The 21042-nt window shown below is 38.9% G+C and overlaps 3 protein-coding genes across 17 annotated transcripts in view; 2 read left to right on the forward strand and 1 right to left on the reverse strand.

Annotated features, from left to right (window-relative positions):
• Nucleotides 1–21042, reverse strand: part of LOC127371757 (sodium- and chloride-dependent GABA transporter 2-like) — a 143384-nt gene that overhangs the window by 63441 nt on the left and 58901 nt on the right. The window contains exon 2 of one of the 8 annotated variants that reach the window (XM_051414809.1): nt 7525–7665. The exons of the other annotated variants lie outside the window; for them this stretch is intronic. Within the exon in view, the coding sequence (XP_051270769.1) occupies nt 7525–7663 (139 nt within the window). The 5' untranslated portion in view covers nt 7664–7665. The remainder of the gene's footprint in view (nt 1–7524; nt 7666–21042) is intronic. 8 annotated transcript variants of the gene reach the window in all.
• LOC127371756 (green-sensitive opsin-like) overlaps nt 1–21042 on the forward strand; it is a 146216-nt gene that overhangs the window by 38572 nt on the left and 86602 nt on the right. The window lies entirely within an intron of this gene.
• LOC127371762 (green-sensitive opsin-like) lies at nt 540–2628 on the forward strand. Its single transcript, XM_051414815.1, has 5 exons — nt 540–981; nt 1086–1254; nt 1457–1622; nt 1759–1998; nt 2097–2628. The coding sequence occupies exons 1-5, from the start codon at nt 597–599 to the stop codon at nt 2193–2195; spliced, it is 1059 nt and encodes a 352-aa protein (XP_051270775.1). The 5' UTR covers nt 540–596; the 3' UTR covers nt 2196–2628.

Here is a 21042-nt window from a genome sequence, read left to right on the forward strand (position 1 = left end):
AAAAGCTGGTAAAACGCAGCGAGCGGCTCCTCAGTAGGGTGTATGCCAGCTGAGCAAAGTGCTGGATGTACACTAATACATCTAATGCACCCTCTGCATGCACATTGATATAGTGTGCCTGTATTTAATCAGTCATCATTCCTTTAATAAATAAAACCTCACTCATTCTTTATTGCTGAATAAATAATTTAAACAATTTAAAAAGACAAACTACTTCTTCCAAAACATTTTCTAACAAAAATAATTTGTTTCTATCATTTTGAGAATTTAAACACCCCATAAACAGAGATGTCTCATTATTACTTATTTCTTTCCAAACATATAACATATAGATGAAGAATCATTTTTATTATAAAGAAACAGATAAACATGTGACCGAAGGTCACTAAACCTCACTTCCTTGAAGTCAATTATCAACCTGACTTGAGCTTTCTGCTTCCTCACAATCCCCTTGTAATCTAATTTTGCCAATTTAAGGATTATCTCGGGAAGGTATAAAACAGCACCCCGATATCACAACCTGCTTACGTGGGGTTAGCTTACACCACAACTATCGGCACCATTGATTGAAGCTCCAGCAAAGTAGGCAACTGAAGATGGTGTGGGAGGGAGGAATTGTGCCCAATGGCACAGAAGGCAGGAACTTCTACATCCCCATGTCCAACAGGACTGGGATTGTTAGAAATCCATTTGAATACCCACAGTATTATATGGTAGATCCATGGGTCTACAAGATTCTAGCTTTGTACATGTTCTTCCTGTTTTGCACTGGAACTCCCATCAATGGTCTGACATTGTTCGTAACAGCTCAGAACAAGAAGCTTCGTCAACCTCTCAACTACATCCTGGTCAACCTGGCTGTGGCTGGCCTGATCATGTGTGTCTTCGGATTCACCATCACCATCCATTCTTCTCTTAACGGTTACTTCATTCTTGGCCCCACTTTCTGTGCTATTGAGGGATTCATGGCTACACTTGGAGGTAAGAAAGAAGGAAGTTCTCTCTTCAGTGTGTCTCTTAAATGTGTGTGGAAAAACCCATTGCACATTATGAACTAATATCTTCTCTTACCTTTCTCTGTGCAGGTGAAACCGCTCTCTGGTCACTGGTCGTCCTGGCTGTTGAGAGATACATCGTCGTCTGCAAACCCATGGGAAGCTTCAAGTTCAGTGGAACTCATGCTTCTGCTGGAGTTATTTTCACCTGGATCATGGCTTTTGCATGTGCTGCCCCCCCTCTTTTTGGCTGGTCCAGGTAATTCACCCATTCTTTTAAATCTTACATTTTAGTTCATATGAATTTCTGTTTTAAATTGGTCAGGTTAGATTTATCAGTATATCACCACTCAAACACACCATTGTGATTTTCTCACATAATGATGCAGAGGCTAAATGGCTGATTTAAATAAACACAGAAAAATGTCATGCATGATTTGCTCTTCTTAAACCTCACACAGGTACATTCCTGAGGGCATGCAGTGCTCCTGCGGACCCGACTACTACACTCTGGCTGCAGGCTTTAATAATGAATCATACGTCATATACATGTTTGTCGTCCACTTCTTCACTCCCGTCTCCATCATTTTCTTCACTTACGGAAGCCTTGTGCTCACTGTCAAAGCTGTAAGTAAAGTTTTAGTTGTTTTTTGCCCTGCGTATCATTAATAATAGGATAAACTAACTAATCGCCACCACTGCACATGGTAGAATTTATTGGATGAACTTACGCTGATTATCTTTTATTTATCAAACTCTTTAGGCTGCAGCCCAGCAGCAGGAGTCTGAGTCCACCCAGAAGGCCGAGAGGGAAGTGACACGTATGTGTGTCTTGATGGTCTTTGGCTTCCTGGTAGCATGGGTACCATATGCCACTTTCGCTGGTTGGATCTTCCTGAACAAAGGAGCTTCCTTCACTGCCATGACAGCAACTCTTCCCGCCTTCTTTGCAAAGAGCTCGGCACTTTATAATCCTGTTATCTATGTTCTCTTTAACAAACAGGTCAGTACAACATGTTTTCTTGTTTCTAGTATTTGCCTTTTGTTTTTACAATCCTGAACCATGCACTTGCAATTTGCTATCTTTGCTCTCTTCTTCAGTTCCGTAACTGCATGCTGAGCACTGTTGGAATGGGTGGCATGGTGGATGATGAGACCTCAGTTTCTGCCAGCAAGACCGAAGTCTCCTCTGTCGCCTAATCACGATGACGTCTTCATTTCTGTGGACATTTTCTGTATTTGCTTCCAGATCTTAAAAAAAAAAGATCTAGAGAAAATATAACAATTGAACTTTTGCCATTTTTGGATTTGCTAAATGGACTTTGGACCAAACACAGGAACTCACCTGTTAATATTTATATATAAAGAAATGCATATGCTGTGTGCATCTGTGTGTCTGTGTGTGTGCAAGAGTATTTGAGTGAGTAAGTGAGTGTGAATGAGCTGTGGATCACTGTACAGCATTTGATGGCACCTAAATTCACACTTTCTGCTGTGATGTGTAATCACACATAGGGTATTTTCATGTATCATTTTTACTGGTCCACCAGTGTTATTGTTTGCATGTATTTTATGAAAAAAAAAAAAAAAATATTTATGAAGTAGATAATAAAATTGCATTCATGAAAAGAAATGTACTGATGTGTTCATTTAACTCAAAACATTTGATTAATCAATCATGATGATCAGTATGGTTGTTGATGTGGGACAAGTCAGTTTAGTTTTATTTTTAAGTTACCCGTAAAAGGCTTTAAAATCTGTATGACATCCACTGTCCTGCCCTCAAGTGGAGCAACTGAAGAGGGATCACTTTTCCTCTGCGAAGGTCCTATTGCCTTTTGGAAGACAATATTTGAAATTCAGGCTCTCCTCATAACATTTACATAATGCCAGTGGCAGAGAAAGGTCTTTAGTGTAAATAGTAAATAGAAAGAGCATAAAAAGTTGCAGTCTGTCTGTCAACAGTTTTAAGCAGACATGGTTGATGCATTTCTTACATATTGTGGCCGCATACTGATGTCACAGTAATAAAAAAAGCTCTTAAAGTCACAAGACACTGAATTAGTAAAATAAATCTCCTTATACAGCATCTAACCCAGGGACTGATTATACCAACACGTCTCCAATTAGAATAATATCTTTAGGTAAAGGTATGACTTTATATTTACAGGTTCCACTAGTACCTTTTGAATATATGACATATTTAGAATAATAGAACCACATATCCTGTGTCCTGGATGACTAAGAACTTTTACACACAATATGACTTACAGTATTTCATTTATAATAACGGGGGAAAAAAAGTCTGAGAATAAGAGAATCGGGATTTGAATGAATTAATGACACATTTAAGTAATTATTTAATGGTGTATTTATTTATTTAATTGTGGCACGTTTAGTCCTCCATAGTATACTCCATTGTTTTGTATTAAATTAAATTGTATGACTCCTAAATCACTAGAAATATTCTCAAGGCTCAGATGTTTGCGAACATCTCAAAAGGTCTTGTGTATCTTCAGCGGTGACGCTTGGAAGCAACTCAATTCTGACTAAAGGCTCTGTTATGTATTTTGAAATTTAGTTGTATCAGATTTAATAAAAATGTTATTTGTCTTTTTTTTCAATTCTTGTTTTTTGTTTGTCTTGCATTGCTTTTTAAATCTAGTGCCTACTGAAGCTGTTTTCTTTTCATGAGCATTTTATATGTATAGTACTCAAACTGAACCACTGAATAGACATTATATCAAACTTACTTGTAGCAGTTATTGTTGTACTTATTATAACTGCCAAGTGCAGTTAGACATCCGATGCAAATAGCATAGGAATAAAATATCTGTGTGCCAGCATCCATCCACACCTGAAAGACAAATAAAGGATATGTTTTCGTCTTCAATAAATTACAAAATAAAATAATTTTACTACAGTGAATCTCTTCAAAACCAAATCATAATATTTTATATCTATTGTTACTCCCCTGTCTAGGGGGAAGGAGCGCCACATAAATGTGTGAAGAAAATGAACCAATAACCCCGATTCCCAAACGAACAACTAACACAGTGTTAACAATCAAGTGATGTGATTTATTTACAAACAGGTGAACAAAGTGCGACAAAAGCCAAACAACAAACTTCAGGGTGAACCAAGGCCAAAACAACAAACAAAACGCAGCCAAATTTCTTAAACAAAAATCCTGACTAATCCCTACTTAATATAAAACAAAATACAGTTACTAAACCTAACTCCTTAACCTAATGAAAAACAGGAGAAAAGCAGTACAAAGAAAATTGCAGCTCACCCCTAGGATACTCATTATACACAATCATACAAAAACACAATCTAAAACTACCCTAACAATTCACGCTATCTCAAAAGCACACACTCTCTAAACAAGAGGACAGAAGGATGCTTCTGCTTAGGGTTCGGTCAAAGACTTCTGCGCGGTCTGGCGTTTTGAACCCCGGCGGATGTTGCGGCTCCCCGGGAGAACCAATCAGCAGGCGACACTCCACCAGCCGAGCCCACGGCGTGGACCAGTCAGTGCGGACCTACAGGTTGCCGTCAAAGATCGTGCATTCGACAGGCGGCACCCTCTCGCAGAGAAACAGGGACAAAGAACACCAACACACCCCACAGACGAAAACAATACCATAACATAATACTTATAATACGGCTAGGGCCGTAACACTAACGATATATTATATATATCAGCAAAAGCCTGCAAATACAGTGAAAATCTTGTACAAGTAACTGATCTTTTTAATCTCCTGAGCTTTGATTTCCCCTTAACTTTCTACAAAAGTAGCTTTCTGTATTTACAATGTGTCATATATACTAAATGTGCACATCAGGGTGGGGCCACGTATCATTATGACAGAGATGTAGCAAAATCTATGCATACCTGTGGGTCAGCCAGGCGGGATGGATCTGGGTAGAGGTAGAACTTGATCCCAACCAAGGCCCCAGGCAACGTGAGTCCACGAACAAGCAACACCGCCAGCATCACATATGGAAATGTGGCAGTAAAGTAAACTACCTGTGGAAGAGTCATGTTGGGGTTTCATTTGTGTCAAAACTGTGGACATCGATAGCTGTGTTGACAGTGCTACCCAGCTCCAGAAATGATATTCAACAAAGCTTAATTTAAGTTAACCATTTTTCATTTTTATTGGACAAAATGACAATTTGAAGGATCACCAAAGTTAGTGCAGTTTATCTTCAGGGGAACCTGAAAGTGTGAAAACAGATTTTTCAGTCCGGACCAAAGTAGTGGATTGGCTGTCAGAGTGACATCCCTTGAGCCACGCCTCTAGGGATGGCAGAGAGAGTTTCAATATTATGTTTGAGGTAGTGTAACAATTAGCTAAAGTCCTGTGGCCCGACACTGCTCTTTCAGACCATACACACCATATTCTCAAATCTGTATTTAAAGGAGCATTTCACCCGTGGAAACATTAATATTTATTGAAATTGGGTTATATATGTAGTCGAAATGTAACATATATTTTGAATTTGGTGCCTATTTGACCGAGAAAAGACAGAAAGTGACTTTAGGGCGCATTTGTATAAAAGACAACTCCCACAATGCACAGCTCCGCAAGCTGCTCCCACTAACACTATCAAGGACTACAACAACGTGAATGTAAACCATTTATTTACAGAAATATATCAACAACAACAAAAATAAATATGTTAACATTGACAGTTATAGTTCCTCCTGAGCGTCCTCAACTCCTTGGTGCCCGCGGTAATGGCCATCTGGAGCTGGATATTTCTGTCGGATAGCCTGCACCACATAAGCGGGTAAAACGACACGATGGCCTCGACCCAATCTCTCGCCTTGCAGGACCCATTCCAGAAAGGCTGTTAGGCGATATTGTCTACAAGACATTGAGCACACAGTTAGCAATGCATGGTCTTTGTGTTTAGCATGCCACAGTAGTTAGCAATGCAACTGCAAGCTGTTTGTGCAGTAAAGAAGCTAACGTTAGTTCAGTTGGCTGACGTTACGTATTAACCGGGAATAACTTCGTGATAATGCTTGAACAAATTGTGTACATACATGCCACGTTGTTATAAGACAGAACATAGAAACACTCACTTTACAGTCAGACGTCCGTGTGTCCGTAGGCGCACAGCGAGAGCACAGGCACCAGCAGTCCGCCCCAGCTCGAGCCAGTCCGGGCTCCTCGTCCACGACAGGCAGGTCCTCAGCCGCCTCCTGTTCAGCCTCAGCCGCTGCTCGCTATATTGCGGCTCATAAAGGTAGCCACGAACATCTGATTCGACCATCATACTTTCGAAATTTCTTCCATATTACATTGATTAACATAGTCGTAACGTCTGGCTCGCTAGCGCCTCCGCTTAGATTCCAAACAAGATGGCGGTTATATTTTTTAGTTTCTGCAGGTGAAGTCCCACCCACTGATCTGTAATAGGTCTGTAGCGTGAGTGAAAAAAAAAATGAGGAAGTAGTGTTTGTAGTCTCACCTCCTCTACAGAGATATGAGACTTCCTGCTTCCAATGACGCAAAATTACGATTTTTACATCATTGGAAGCAGGAAGTGCAACACTAAAATCCTTATTTCTCCCCTCTCAGGGAAAGTGAGGGAATGATGCACGACCATTCAAAAATATGACTGGGGTTCTAATGATACAAAGCTTAATGCAAATGGGTGAAGTGTCCCTTTAACTTGAAGTGACAGAGGCATTGCATCTGCCAAAAGGATTGTTAACCCATACCTAATGCGCTGCTGCCCTTTACCAGTTTCAGAGTTACTTGGTAGTTTGCATACAACATAAAAAAGTCCTTGTCGTACCTTTCCGGTCGACTTTACTCCTTTCCAGACACAGAAGTAACAGATGATCCAGGACAACAGAAGACACAGAGCCAACTCCCATCGTATGCTGCCTAACTCATGGACACTTCCTGTGACATTCAAAACTTGTTCAGTTATAATTAACAAATGTCACTTTCAGAGCTTATTGTCATATTAGATTTTTTTATTTCATGCACACTCAGTCAAATTCAAATAATTACTCCTTCGATTAAACTCCACACAATTCTCTGTTGTAAAGGAACACAGAACGTTTTAAACAAGGTATTCAAGGACATATACACTCGTTATTCCTTTGTACAAACGCCTCAACCCTTTAGCAACATTTTCATGTTTTATACATTTTCTAAAAATTGAATGGGGGACATTTCCATATAGCATAGTCTAAAGCCAGAGTTTTTGCCAGTATTAGTCAGTAGCATCATGATTTCCCTTAACATTGTGCAAATGCAATCATTTGTCATTTTGGCACTAAAGATTTATAATATTAGTTTGTTTCAATTAAATTCAATTTCAATTCAATTTTATTTGTATAGTGCCAACTCATAACAAAAGTTATCTTAGGGCACTTTTCAAATAGAGCAGGTCTAAACCTTACCAAATGTATTTACAGAGTTATGAGTAAGCTCTTGGTGAGAGCAGCAAGGAGAAACGTATGTATGTTTGTTAAGTCAGTTCACATACTGGCACCTACCTGTGTTCCAGCTGTTTCTGCAACTCGCCCAAGGTAGTTCAGAGTTGAAAGAGAAGAAGAGATACAGGAAAGCCCAGGCCGATATGATGATGTAATAGATACTGGAGTATAAAACAACCACCTGACTGCCATAACCCATCCCTGAAAAAAACAAAAAAAACAAAAAGTCTTTAAATAACAAGCTCAACACTTTGGAACAAAGTAAGCAATCTCTAATTTATCATTTAATTTAAATGAACAAACTGGATTACTGTAAAGCCTTGTTATTGAGTACTTTCTGTGCCAAAAATGTCCCAAAAAAAAGCAGATCCTTACAAAATGTATTAAACAATAAGAAATAATAAAGATAATATAAAATACTACTAAAAATGTAAAAAATGTATGAAAAGGAAAATATGTCAGGTGCTCTACTTAGCTAATAATACAGTATTTTGTTTGGCAAACAAGGAATGCAGTTTCTTCTAGACTTTATACACAAAGTTAAACAGCATTCACTCATTAATTACTTATTTTAATAATGTAATTTAAAGGCCATCAGTATCATAGTATGATCTGAATGCTTTTGCAATACACAGATAGGCTGCTAGGTGAAGGAATCATTTTCTACTGTTGTTGATTTACTAAGATTGTGTGTATCTGACTTTATGTGTACATGAGAAAGACATTTTTGTAAATCATTCGGCCACATGTAACAGCTCACAGTAGGCAATATTTAACCAAAGGGAGCCATGTCAAAGATGAAATACCTGTTTATTATGGGTGAACAATTAATTCACAAAACCTGACACAGTTTGTTGAGTTTCACAGAAAAGATGGTGTGAAACTTGGAGAACAAATCTTTTAAATTTATTTGCTAAAGTATCTGAGCAACAGCCACATTAAAATAAAATAAAAGAAGCATAATCTGGAGAAACGTTTACATGCCATTATCTCCAGTCGGTTGAACTACTGCAATGGATATGTAGTTAGAATCATGCCAAAACCTCACACACACACAAAACGTGTTTTACTCACGCCCAACGATTCACAAACAAACTCAGTGTGGTTTGCAAATACAAAACATCATTCATAAACTAATGCATTTTTTTTTTGCAAATAAGAAACGTACCTATCAAACAAATACATCATGCTTCAGAAACCAATAGTATGTTTTACATACACATACAAAGAAACATATTTCTTCAATTACAAAAAAATATCCTCCAAGTACAAACTAAAATCAAAGTACAAAAATCTGTCACGTGACGTTTTGCACTAATATTCCGCCTTGCTGATCCACACACAAATGCCTTCAGATCCACACACAAATGCCAGTAAATTTTCTAACATTAATGTCCTATAATTCGCACTCCACAACAGCAGGTGGCGCTGTTGAGTTAATTTAAGGCCACCAGGACAATCCTTTTTCCACGCCAACAGGAGCTACCGTGTGTGGATTTGACTTGCCGCCGCCTTTGACTCGGATTCGCATGGACATGGATACGGATACCTACGGAAGCATTGCATTCAAAAAAATTTACACCATATCTCGTAATTACGAGATCAGATCTCGTAATTATTAATTACAAGATAAAGAAAAAGGAAACGTCTGTAAATCCTCTCTCAGTGGCTGTGATGGCGCTTTCCGCCTGAAAAAAAAAAAACGACTTGAGATGCCTGCGCAGTGTTGACATACTAATCAGAATCAGAATCAGACATACTTTGATAACCCCAGGGGGAAATTACTTTCGTTACATACTCCATATGAGATAGACATACATATATTCCACCGCTGGCTGTCGAGGTGGTGTCCAGCAAACGATGTGGGCTTCATTGATAACTGGAAGCCTTTTTGGGGAAAACCTGGTCTGATTAGGAGAGACGGCATCCATCCCACTTTGGATGGAGCGGCTCTCTTATCTAGAAATATGGCGAAGTTTATCTCTAAAACCTGACAGTCCAGAGTTAGGACCAGGAAGCAGAGCTGCTGTCTTACACACTTCTCTGCGCTTTCTTTAGAACAGTCACCCACCCAAAACCCCATAGAGACTGTGTCTGTCCCCCGACCACCTAAACTATTTAAAGAAATAAAAACAAGAGGAGTTCAACATAAAAATCTAATAAAAATTAAAACCAACTCCTCAGTAGCACAAAATAAGAGAATGAAATGTGGGCTGTTAAATATCAGGTCTCTGTCCTCTAAAGCTGTTTTAGTGAATGAATTAATATCAGATTATGATATTGATTTACTTTGTCTTACTGAGACCTGGTTGTCCCACGAGGAGTATGTTAGCCTAAATGAATCCACCCCCCCAGTCATATTAATACTCACATTCCTCGAGGCACAGGCCGAGGAGGTGGAGTAGCAGCTATATATGATTCGAGCGTTTTAATGGACCCTAAACCTAAACTAAATTATAATTCATTTGAAAGCCTTGTTCTTAGCCTTTCTCACCCAAACTGGAAAACACTGCAGCCAGTTCTATTTGTTATAGTGTACCGCGCTCCTGGACCGTACTCTGACTTTATATCTGAATTTTCAGAGTTTCTATCAAGCTTAGTCCTTAAATCAGATAAAGTAATTATTGTAGGTGATTTTAATATTCATGTGGATGTTGACAATGACAGCCTTAGTAATGCATTTATATCATTAATAGACTCAATTGGCTTCTGTCAGAGTGTAAATAAACCAACTCATTGTTTTAATCACACTCTTGACCTTGTTTTATCATATGGCATTGATATTGAACATTTAATAGTCTTCCCACATAATCCTTTCCTATCTGACCATTATTTAGTAACTTTTGAATTCATACTATTAGATTATAAGCCATTAGGCAAAACTTCCTACAGCAGATGTCTATCTGACAGTGCTGTAGCTAAATTTAAGGAGGAGATTCCTTCAGTGTTTAATTCAATGCCATGTCTGAATTTAACAGAGTCCTATAACGACTTTAGTCCCTCTGAAATTGATAATCTTGTCGATAGTGCTACAGGCTCACTACGATCAACATTAGACTCTATCGCTCCTATAAAAAGGAAATTATTAAAACATAGGAGACTAGCACCTTGGTATAACCACCAAACCCGCCAGTTAAAGCAAATAGCTAGGAAATCTGAAAGGAAATGGCGCTCTTCCAAATTATCAGAATATCGCTCAAATTGGCAAGATGATCTTAAGATTTATAGAAAGGCCCTCCGTAATGCCAGAGGAGCCTATTACTCAGCACTAATAGAAGAAAATAAGAACAACCCTAGGTTCCTCTTCAGCACTGTAGCCAGGCTGACAGAGAGTCACAGCTCTATCGAGCCACATATCCCCATAAACTTAAGTAGCAATGACTTCATGAGCTTCTTCTATAATAAAATTATTACTATTAGAGAAAAAAATTAATCACCAACTGCCATCAACGGTTATCAGTGGCTCTCCAAGTTCAGGGACTTCTGTCAATGTAAACTTAGATGTATATTTAGACTGTTTTTCTGCTATCGATCTTCATCAGTTAACTTCAATCATTTCTTCATCGAAGCCATCAACCTGTCTGTTAGACCCGATCCCAACTAGGCTGCTTAAAGAAGTTGTTCCCTTAATTGGCACTTCTTTACTGGATATGATTAATCTTTCTTTATTATCAGGATATGTACCACAGTCCTTTAAAGTAGCTGTAATTAAACCCCTTCTTAAAAAGTCTACTCTTGACCCAGGGGTTTTAGCCAACTATAGACCGATTTCTAACCTCCCGTTCCTCTCTAAGATTCTGGAGAAAGTAGTCGCCAAAGAGTTGTGTGACTTTCTACATAACAATAGTTTATTTGAGGATTTTCAGTCAGGATTTAGAGTTCATCATAGCACAGAGACAGCTCTGGTTAAAGTTAATAATGACCTTCTGACTGCTTCTGACAATGGACTTGTCTCTGTACTTGTATTATTAGATCTTAGTGCTGCATTTGACACCATTGACCATGATATTCTTTTACAGAGACTTGAGCATCAAATTGGCATTAAAGGAACTGCCCTAACCTGGTTTAAGTCATACTTATCAGATCGTTCTCAGTTTGTACATGTTAACGATGAATCCTCCATAAATCCTAAAGTTAGTCATGGAGTTCCACAAGGTTCTGTACTTGGACCAATACTATTTACTTTATATATGCTCCCTTTAGGCAACATTATTAGGAATCACTCCATTAACTTTCACTGTTATGCAGATGATACGCAGTTATATCTATCAATCAAACCCAATGAAATTAATCAATTATCTAAATTACAAACATGTCTTAAGGACATAAAATCCTGGATGACCTGCAATTTTCTGATGTTAAACTCAGAAAAAAACGAAATTCTTGTTCTTGGCCCCAAAAACCTTAGAGACTCATTGTCTAAAGATATAGTCACTCTAGATGGCATTAACTTGGCCTCTAGCACCACTGTCAGGAATCTTGGAGTTATCTTTGATCAGGATTTGTCATTTAACTCCCACATAAAGCAGACCTCTAGGACTGCCTTCTTTCATTTACGTAATATTAGAAAAATTAGACACATCATATCACAGACAGATGCAGAAAAACTAATCCATGCATTTGTTACTTCAAGGCTGGATTACTGCAACTCTTTATTATCAGGTTGCCCCAATAAGTCCAATTAATTCAGAACGCTGCAGCACGAGTACTGACAGGAACTAGAAAAAGAGATCACATCTCTCCTGTACTAGCTACTCTGCATTGGCTCCCTATAAAATGTAGAATTGAATTTAAAATACTCCTCCTCACCTATAAAGCTCTTCATGGTCAGGCCCCTTCATATCTTAAAGAGCTCATAGTACCCTATTACCCCACTAGAACACTACGTTCTCTGAATGCTGGGCTACTTGTGGTTCCTATAGTCTCTAAAAGTAGAACAGGAGCCAGAGCCTTCAGTTACCAAGCTCCTCTCCTGTGGAACCAGCTTCCAGTTGTGGTTCGGGAGGCAGACGCCCTCACCACATTCAAGAGTAGGCTTAAGACATTCCTCTTTGATAAAGCTTATAGTTAGGGCTGGATCAGGTGAGTCCTGAACCATCCCTTAGTTATGCTGCTATAGGCCTAGACTATCGGGGGATTTCCCATGGTGCACTGAGCTACTCTCTTCCTCTCTCTTTCTGCACTCATTCATGTCCCTTTAATGCATGTTACTAACTCCACTTCTTCCCCGGAGTTCTTGTGCTTTCTCGTCTCGCAGGTTCTCATGGATCCTGGTGGAGCCTCCTGCCATGGTCCTGCTTGACTGCCATTGCCAATACTGTTGTTGCTGTGCACCTGTCTGTCTGTCTGTCGCCTCTCTCTCTCTCTCTCTCTCTCTCTCTCACCCCAACTGGTCGAGACAGACGACCACCCACCTAGAGCCGGAGGATCTGTCCTAGGTTTCTGCCTTTTAACAGGCAGTTTTTCCTTGCCCTTGTCACCAAGTGCTTGCTCATGGTGGTACTGTTGGGTCTCTGTAATTAATGTTAAAGAGTTCGGTCTAGACCTGCTCTATTTGAAAAGTGTCCTGAGATAACTTCTGTTATGAATTGGCGCTATACAAATAAAATTGAATTGAATTGAATATTAAGAATATAGATATATATATATATATATATATATATATATATATATAGTATAATTTAAAGTCACACTTTCAAATGTGCAAAAATGGCAAGTGTAAAGTGGTAGCAGGCTTCCTCTTCACCAGAGACACATAGCAGGATGTTGGGTTTGCAGAGGGAGGGATGTACGACAACGATGATGATGTGCAGGATCTCTCTCGGTAGATGATATGGACGGAGTCCAACGGCCAGCAGGTCAGCATCCGGGCCACAGAGCTGTTCAGTCTCGGCACAACCCCGGTCCGCCCGGGCGGTGTGGAAGCCACCGACAGATATGCTCCGGTCTGCAATGTCCCTGTGCAGCCATGCCCCAGCAAAACACACCAGACTCGCGGTACTCTGAGTGGCTCCGCGTTAATGCCGTTAGCTCATACATTCCGTTGCTAGGTGGCCGCACATCCACCATAACAAGAGAGGGGAGACATGGCTTAAATCTTCATCTCCATAAACCCGTCCCGTCTCGACCCTCCTCTCTTCCTCCGACGTTGCTTCCCTCCTCAGCATCCCCAGTGTGTTTTTTTCCAGAGTTCAGGTGGTAAATCAGCTGCTCTGGCCACTATGCCGGCAGGCATTAGTGCGATCAGCTGTTCTGTGGAGTAAACAACGGCAGCGTGTCCCAGTGGAAGCGGCATTAAAACAAGAAAAAAAACACAAAAACTCTCTCAAACAACATCGTTAGAGACGGCAGGACTTCATAGAGTTACAGTGAAAAAATAAGAACGAACAAAAATAGAATAAAAGTTAAGAAGTTAAAAAAAAGCAGACTGGAGTAACGTAACAGGCAGCATGCAGCTTTTCGCGCACGCGCCAGGAAAATGACAATATTAATACCATCCTCATTTTTAAGAAAAATGTATTTCCCAGTGTCTCAAACTGAAAGGTAGTAATAGCAGATTAACTGCTATAGCGCCATCACTGCCACTGAGAGAGGATTTAAAAAGGACGTTTCCTTTTTCTTTATCTTATCTCGTAATTACAAGATCAGATCTCACACACGGTAGCTCCTGTTGGCGGGGAAAAAAGATCGTCCTGGTGGCCTTAAATTGACTCAACAGAGCTACCTGCTGTTGTGGAGTGCGAATTACAGGACATTTGTTAGAAAGTTTGCTGGCATTTGTGTGTGGATCTGAAGGCATTGGTGTGTGGATCAGCAAGGCGGAAAATTTGTGCCCAAAGTCACGTGACAGTGTTTCGTACTTGTAGAACTGTTTTTTGTACTAGGAGGATATTTTTTGTAATTGAAGAAATATGTTTCTTTGTATGTGTATGTAAAACATACTATTTGTTTCTGAAGCATGATGTATTTGTTTGATAGGTACGTTTCTTATTTGCAAAACAAAATGCATTAGTTTATGAATGATGTTTCGTATTTGCAAACCACACTGAGTTTGTTTGTGAATCGTTGGGCGTGAGTAAAACACGTTTTGTGTGTGTGTGAGGTTTTGGCATGATTCTAACACCATAAATGGACTCTTCACTGGTTTGTCTAAGAACAAAAACTAACTGTAACAATGTGAACATCCACACTGACAAATGACAGAATGATAGGAAAATGGATAAAGTTTGATGACCTGTGTCTGCTGTGTGTCGCAAAGAAAAACACAAAGAAAATCAGAAAGATATGGGTTGACAAAGTTCTTCAAAGACAAGAAAGTTAGGGCAATCCAGAAATGTTATGATCATTGATAAACTTATTCATACTTTGGTAAAAAAAAGAAAAGAAAAGAGGACATGATAAAGGACTTCAGAGACCCGGTCTGTGCTAAAGACAGTTTTTTTATGTATAATGTGCATCCTAAAATTACACGTTCTAAGCATTTAATAAGTTGTTCATCACAGTATAGTAAGGAAATGGTTTGCTGGCTGTTCCCAGAGTCTAAACCAAACATGGAGAATGTATGCTATGGCTGGAGACCATTCTAACTACCTTAAAATCGTAGCTAAAAACCCTCTTTTAAACCAGATTTATTTTAGTTTATTTGTTTCTGCCTATTTGCTTGTATTGTTTTTATTCTATGTGCTTTAGCTTGTTATTTTTATTGTTTTTGTCATTTTTACTATTGTAGAATACACTTATTTTTTCGGAAAAATATCAAAGGACAAATGTTCACCAGGAACCTCGACGTTTAAGTTGTGGAATTTTTACCAACATCTGTTTCTCAAATCACGCTCATCACATATCCCTGCAAGATTTGTAGCAAAAGTGTGGGCACACAAAACTAATAAAAACCATATCTGAACAGGTTGTCAGCTCTCAACCACTTTCTGACCTTCATTTGTAACAAATGATCAAATATAATAATAATTACTATCATTACATAACTCATACACAGATTTGCAGATTTATACATTCTGTGTGTAATGTCACATTTTGTGATGTGTGAGTGTAGGTTTTGTCCTACATTCACTGCAGCAACTTTAGAAAAATATGACTGCATTCTGCATTTGTGATGTGAATGATTAAATTTAAAAGATTGCAATTTCTAAAAAGATTTTAAGTTCGCAGCACCTCATATTTACAGATTTCTTTATGACTTAAAGGTTCAGTGTGTAACCTTTAGGAGGATCTTTTGACAGAAATGGAATAACTATATTTGTATTATAATATAATTATAGGTGTATAAATAAGACTTGTAATGTTTTTGTTACCTGAGCTGTTTTTATCTACATACGATATGCACTCTAAGAAATGAAATAGCCATATTGTTCACATTATGTAACTGTGTTATGGTAGAACTACTATAATTATTAGGTTTTTACAGAAAAAACAAGAAGGTTTCATTGGAATAATGTAATAGTTTGATATTTCAAGGCAACGAAACACAGCTGATTCAAGCTAACATAACCTTCTCACTTCAGTCTGATGGGCACGCATATGCAATTCTCAGACATGTGCAGTAACCAGTGAGCTAAGCAGGTATTTTCAACTGTTGACACTCACGCGCCATGTGCCCAGGAGGAGAGCATACCTCGTCTCTAAAAGATTTGGTAAGTACCAAGTTTCCTTGATAATACAGTTTAAAACTGTAGGTTGTATCAACCAATGAAAACTGTTTTAAGTTTTTATTGCACTCGGTCGCATATTTTAATAAATAGAAAACGGTCTCTCTCTATTTTATATTTTGACTGCTCAAGAGATTACTAATCACTCTCTCTCTTCTTTTTAGGCTCTGAATGTGGAGGTGCAAACAGTGCTCTGAGACTCTATCTACGAGGTACCAGTTACTAAAACATTACAAATTAAAGCATGGTGGTCATTATTATCATTAAAGCATTATGGTCAGAGACACTCATATCCATGCACATACTATGAATGCCCATCCTCATTTAAAACATGGAATGCTCTTAAAACTCATCTGAGTAGATGTCATGTTGATGTATGGACTAGAAGTGCAGAACTAGGAGTTTTTACATGTATTTTGTGCCCTGGAAGTGAAATAACATCTAACACCTAATAATCCTTTAGCAAAAGCTATGGCTAAGGGAGGTCCACTAGCATCTGCCTTCAAACGCAAACAATACTAGAAGGAAAAATTCAAGGTTGTGGAACCTGTCGAGTATGCACTGGAGGCAAGGTCCAACAAAACATTTCAGTATGTTCCCTTACTGAAGTCTCTACAGCAGTTACTTACTCGTTAAGATATAGCTGATAAGCTTGTTGATAATCATACAACCTTATCTGCAAATGTAAACCAGTATGTGCACTTTCAGGATGGCGAGCATCACAAAAACGATCCTTTTTTTGGTGAGGATTTAAGGATTTCCCTGTTTTTATATCAACGACTTTGAGGTCTGCAATCTATTGGGAACATCACGCAAGAAACACAAACTCTGTGACATCCATCAGCTTCATGTCAAAACAGCTCAAGAAAAGGGCATAAGCTGCTTTGGGGTAAAAAAGTCTTGCATTTTAACTAATAGCCTCTCTCACTTTAATGTGACTACAGGTTATCCCCCAGATATTATCCATGACGTGTTTGAAGGCATAGTTCCTGTTGAGCTGGCACGGTGCATCAAGGTGCTTATATCTAAAAAGTTGTTCAGTCTTGAACACCTTAATAATCTTATCCATTCTTTTCCATACAAAGAGGGGGATAAAACCAACCACCCTCATTTGTCAAAATGATCAAAAACTTTACAAAAGAATGACACAGTAGGTGGCAACGCCCACGAAAATTTGTGTCTTCTTTGTTTACTACCTTTAATTGTAGGAAAACTTGTTCCCAACGAGGAACCTTGGCAGGTGATTTTGGATTTAAAGGATATTGCAGAATTGGTTGTTGCACCTGTCCATAGTCTAGAATCAATTGCCTACTTTGAGTGCAAAATATCAGAGCATCGAAAACGCTATCAGGAACTGTTTCCAGATCAAAAGTTGTTGCCCAAACATCATTTTCTGGAACACTATCCAGAAATGATAAAATGTTTTGGTCCCCTTGTGTCATTATGGACCATGCGTTTCGAAGCCAAACACAGCTTTTTTAAGCAGGTTGTTAGGCATATAAATAACTTTAGGAATGTAACTTTGTCATTGGCAACAAAACATCAGTTAATGATCGCCCATCATATGCTTTGTCCTGACAACGAAAACTCCTCCTTGGATGTTGTTAAAATCTCAGAGGTCCCCATTGATGTCCTCAATGAGGATGTTGTAAACACAGTTACCCAAAAGTACCCTGAAATCACTATTGTAAGCCTTGCTCAAAGTGTAACTGTTAATGGCATAAAATACAAAAAAGGTATGATAGTTGTGCATGGATCATGTGGCGGTCTACCAGAATTTTCGGAAATAATTCAACTGTTTCCCATTAATTACTGAGACTGTGGTGGCCCGCCACGGTCTAATTAGTCCCACCACAGTCTCAGAATGAACCGAAAAATGTTCTTACACATATAATAACATAAAAGATCTGTAACATGTGTTTTGCGCTGCTGCTACAGCAAAGCATCTCTCACTCCCAGTCAGTCGGCTCTGCCCCTCCCCCCGTTGCTGTACGCGGTGTGCACGCACTCATACACATACACACACACACGCACTGGAATATATAACATTACCTGACAGCATCCGAGACGTCAAGGCATTTCAGGACACAACATCATTTGAGGTAAGAAACGTTAACAAACTCTACAGTATCTACTAGTTCAAACAAAATTTTATCCTGATCAATGTACGACAGCAAACAGATAACGTTACTGCAAAAGATTATTATTGATAATTAACGTTAACGTTCGTTAGCTAGTGATGTTAGCTGTCAGTCTCGATTATGTCGACTGATATGTGGAGTACTGGTATGTAATGTTATATCTAGCTAGCTAACGTTAGCTAATTATCTAACGTTAATGTTATTACCAGAGACGGTTCATACAGTATAAATGTATATAGAGAATCTTTGTTATTACCAGTGGCTCTGACAATGTAAGTTAACTTAACGTTTACAAGGCATCGCGGATGAGAGCCCCGAACTGAACTTATTTTCAGTAAAACTCATAAAAAAGACTCATAGAGGGACAGACTTTCAGAGAGCAGGGTAGGTAGTTCACGTAGCGACAGCAGGGGAGACGGCCTCCCCTGAGGGAGGGACAGCAGCTGAGTTTAACAGCAGAGAAAGGGGCAGTAAGTCAGAGTAGTTTCATATCAACATGTTGCTGAGATGTATGCCAAACATTTAACCCATTGCACTTACATGATAAACTGCATACTCTTCTTAACTAAAAGAGCAGTGTGCTCAAAATATTTTCATTCATTTGGCTAATTGTAGTTACCTTCATTTTCAGGTCAAATCAGACCTTCATCATAACAGGCTGCAAGGAGAGCACCTGGCTGCCTGCCTGAGGGTCTCCATCAATAGGCCGAGTCCAGAGGAATTTAACTACCAAAGGGCATTAGAACTGTTTTTTTCAAAGCCCAGGAAAATTAAATGTCAAAGTTCGGGGTGCAAAGTTTGCAAATAGGAATGTAGGGAGAGTTGTAGAAATGTGTATTTTGGATGTTTTCTTTCCACTAGTCTGAAAGAAGACATGTTATGGAAGCAAAATAACCCGACATTTTTTTGCCTGCCATGTCTACCCTTAAGGCCGTAACTAACAACGAATTGATGATGTACCCTCCGAATCCAATTTATTTTTTATTACAATTTAGCTTACAGTTTAATTATTTATTATTTTATTTGGTGAAAAATAAACTAGTTCAACACAGGTAACCACTTTTGCTTCATTTCTTTGATGGCTCAAATGTATCCTCCAGTTGATTTTGTGTTTTCACCATTTGTATCTAAACAACCAATGTGTTTATGATTAAACTGTTTACAAGAGCACACAGTTCTTCATAGATCTAGCCTCTTAATTTTGCTTTCAAAGATTGATGCATTTAACTTTAAAATTAAAAAACAAATCTTGCGGGGGAGCATGACCCCGGACCCCCCAAGAGGGTCCGGCGTCCACCCACCATAGTCTCAAAATCCCAAATCCTGCGGGAAACACTGGTGGTGTACTTTCTGTCCCAATCCTGTCCCTCATGCCTTGCGATATCAGTGTTTAAATCTTGAATGAAAAGCGGATCCATATGCATGTCCACCCAGTGCAGGTTGTCCCACTGCATTAAGAACTCCAGAGAGTATTGCCTTGCTGGGTGTTGTGGTTGAGGTTTGGGAGCTCTGGGCATAGTGGAGCCATAAAAACCATAGAAAAAATACGAAAAATATTTCCATGATGACTGTTGCCTAAGCAGTCATAGATAGTAGTCAAAATTGCTCAAATCCTCACGCTGCCCAGTTTTCCTGCTTCTAACACATCAATTTGAGGACAAAATGTTCACTTGCTGTCAAATATATCCCACCCACTGACAGGTGCCCTGATAAAAAGATAATCAGTGTTAGTGTCACTACAGACTGACCAATGTTATGGCTGATTGGTGTATATGAAAGGTTGGTTCATTCATTGTTACTTGACAAAATCCAAAAATACAGTTCTACTGTCTTTCTCTGCTCTGTGTGTCAGAGCATGAGGGCAGGACTTAGCACCTCCACCACAAACACACACTGCAGACAGCTTCTCATCTTAGCAGATGCTGCAGCAGAGAGAGTGAACTCTGGTGACGCAAATTATATTACTGGAGTTGAAGACAACTATGCTCGTTACTATATGCGTAATAAATGACTAAAAAGTCAGTTAGAGTCATTCATCACAACCAGACAAACATTAACTTGCAGAAAAGCAATGTTTTTACTGGTTACTGGTTATGGTCTGTAGACTCCTATCTATCACTGTGTATGTTTTGGCCATAATATGCTCTGAAGGCTAACTGTTGGCCTAATTAAACATGTATGCTCTTGTAGTGGTGTGATGTTGTTGCGCCATATTATGAACTAGAAAATTCCTAAAGAAATTTTGAGTGTGCCTGGCTCTAGTCCGTGACTCTGGCCCATACATTATTGAAACTGCTGAGTAGTTTAAAGTATATGACCTCTACCATTGCTTAGGTATGTGACAGATCAAGCTTTCCATATGTGTGCATGTGTTCATATGAGAGAACAAATAGACTGTTCAAAATGTGGCATTGACAGTTTGCAATATTAGAAATATTGTGAAAATTCTGCCTAGCAACCAGCTATAATTTACTGCTAGCCTAATGCTTGGTGTATGTGAACCACAACAGATTGACACTACTCAGTGACACTACTAGTAATTTCATGTCATATTATTTATTTGAACATTTTTAAATGGAGCCAAAACACAAGGTCATGAAACCGAGAGCAACTTCTTACGGTGATGACGTACGAAAGGCAGAGTTGAGGTGGCAGAGAGGCAGAGCAGAGAGGGTGCGTCTATATTTACCTGTATTTTCTGTTTATCGTATACTCTTTTTGTTTGCACAAATGCACATGTATTTTTGGGCCAACTTGGCCATGAAAGGATA

The sequence above is a fragment of the Dicentrarchus labrax genome, unplaced genomic scaffold (genome assembly GCF_905237075.1).
Source record: "Dicentrarchus labrax unplaced genomic scaffold, dlabrax2021, whole genome shotgun sequence".
NCBI classification, from domain to species: Eukaryota; Metazoa; Chordata; class Actinopteri; family Moronidae; genus Dicentrarchus; species Dicentrarchus labrax.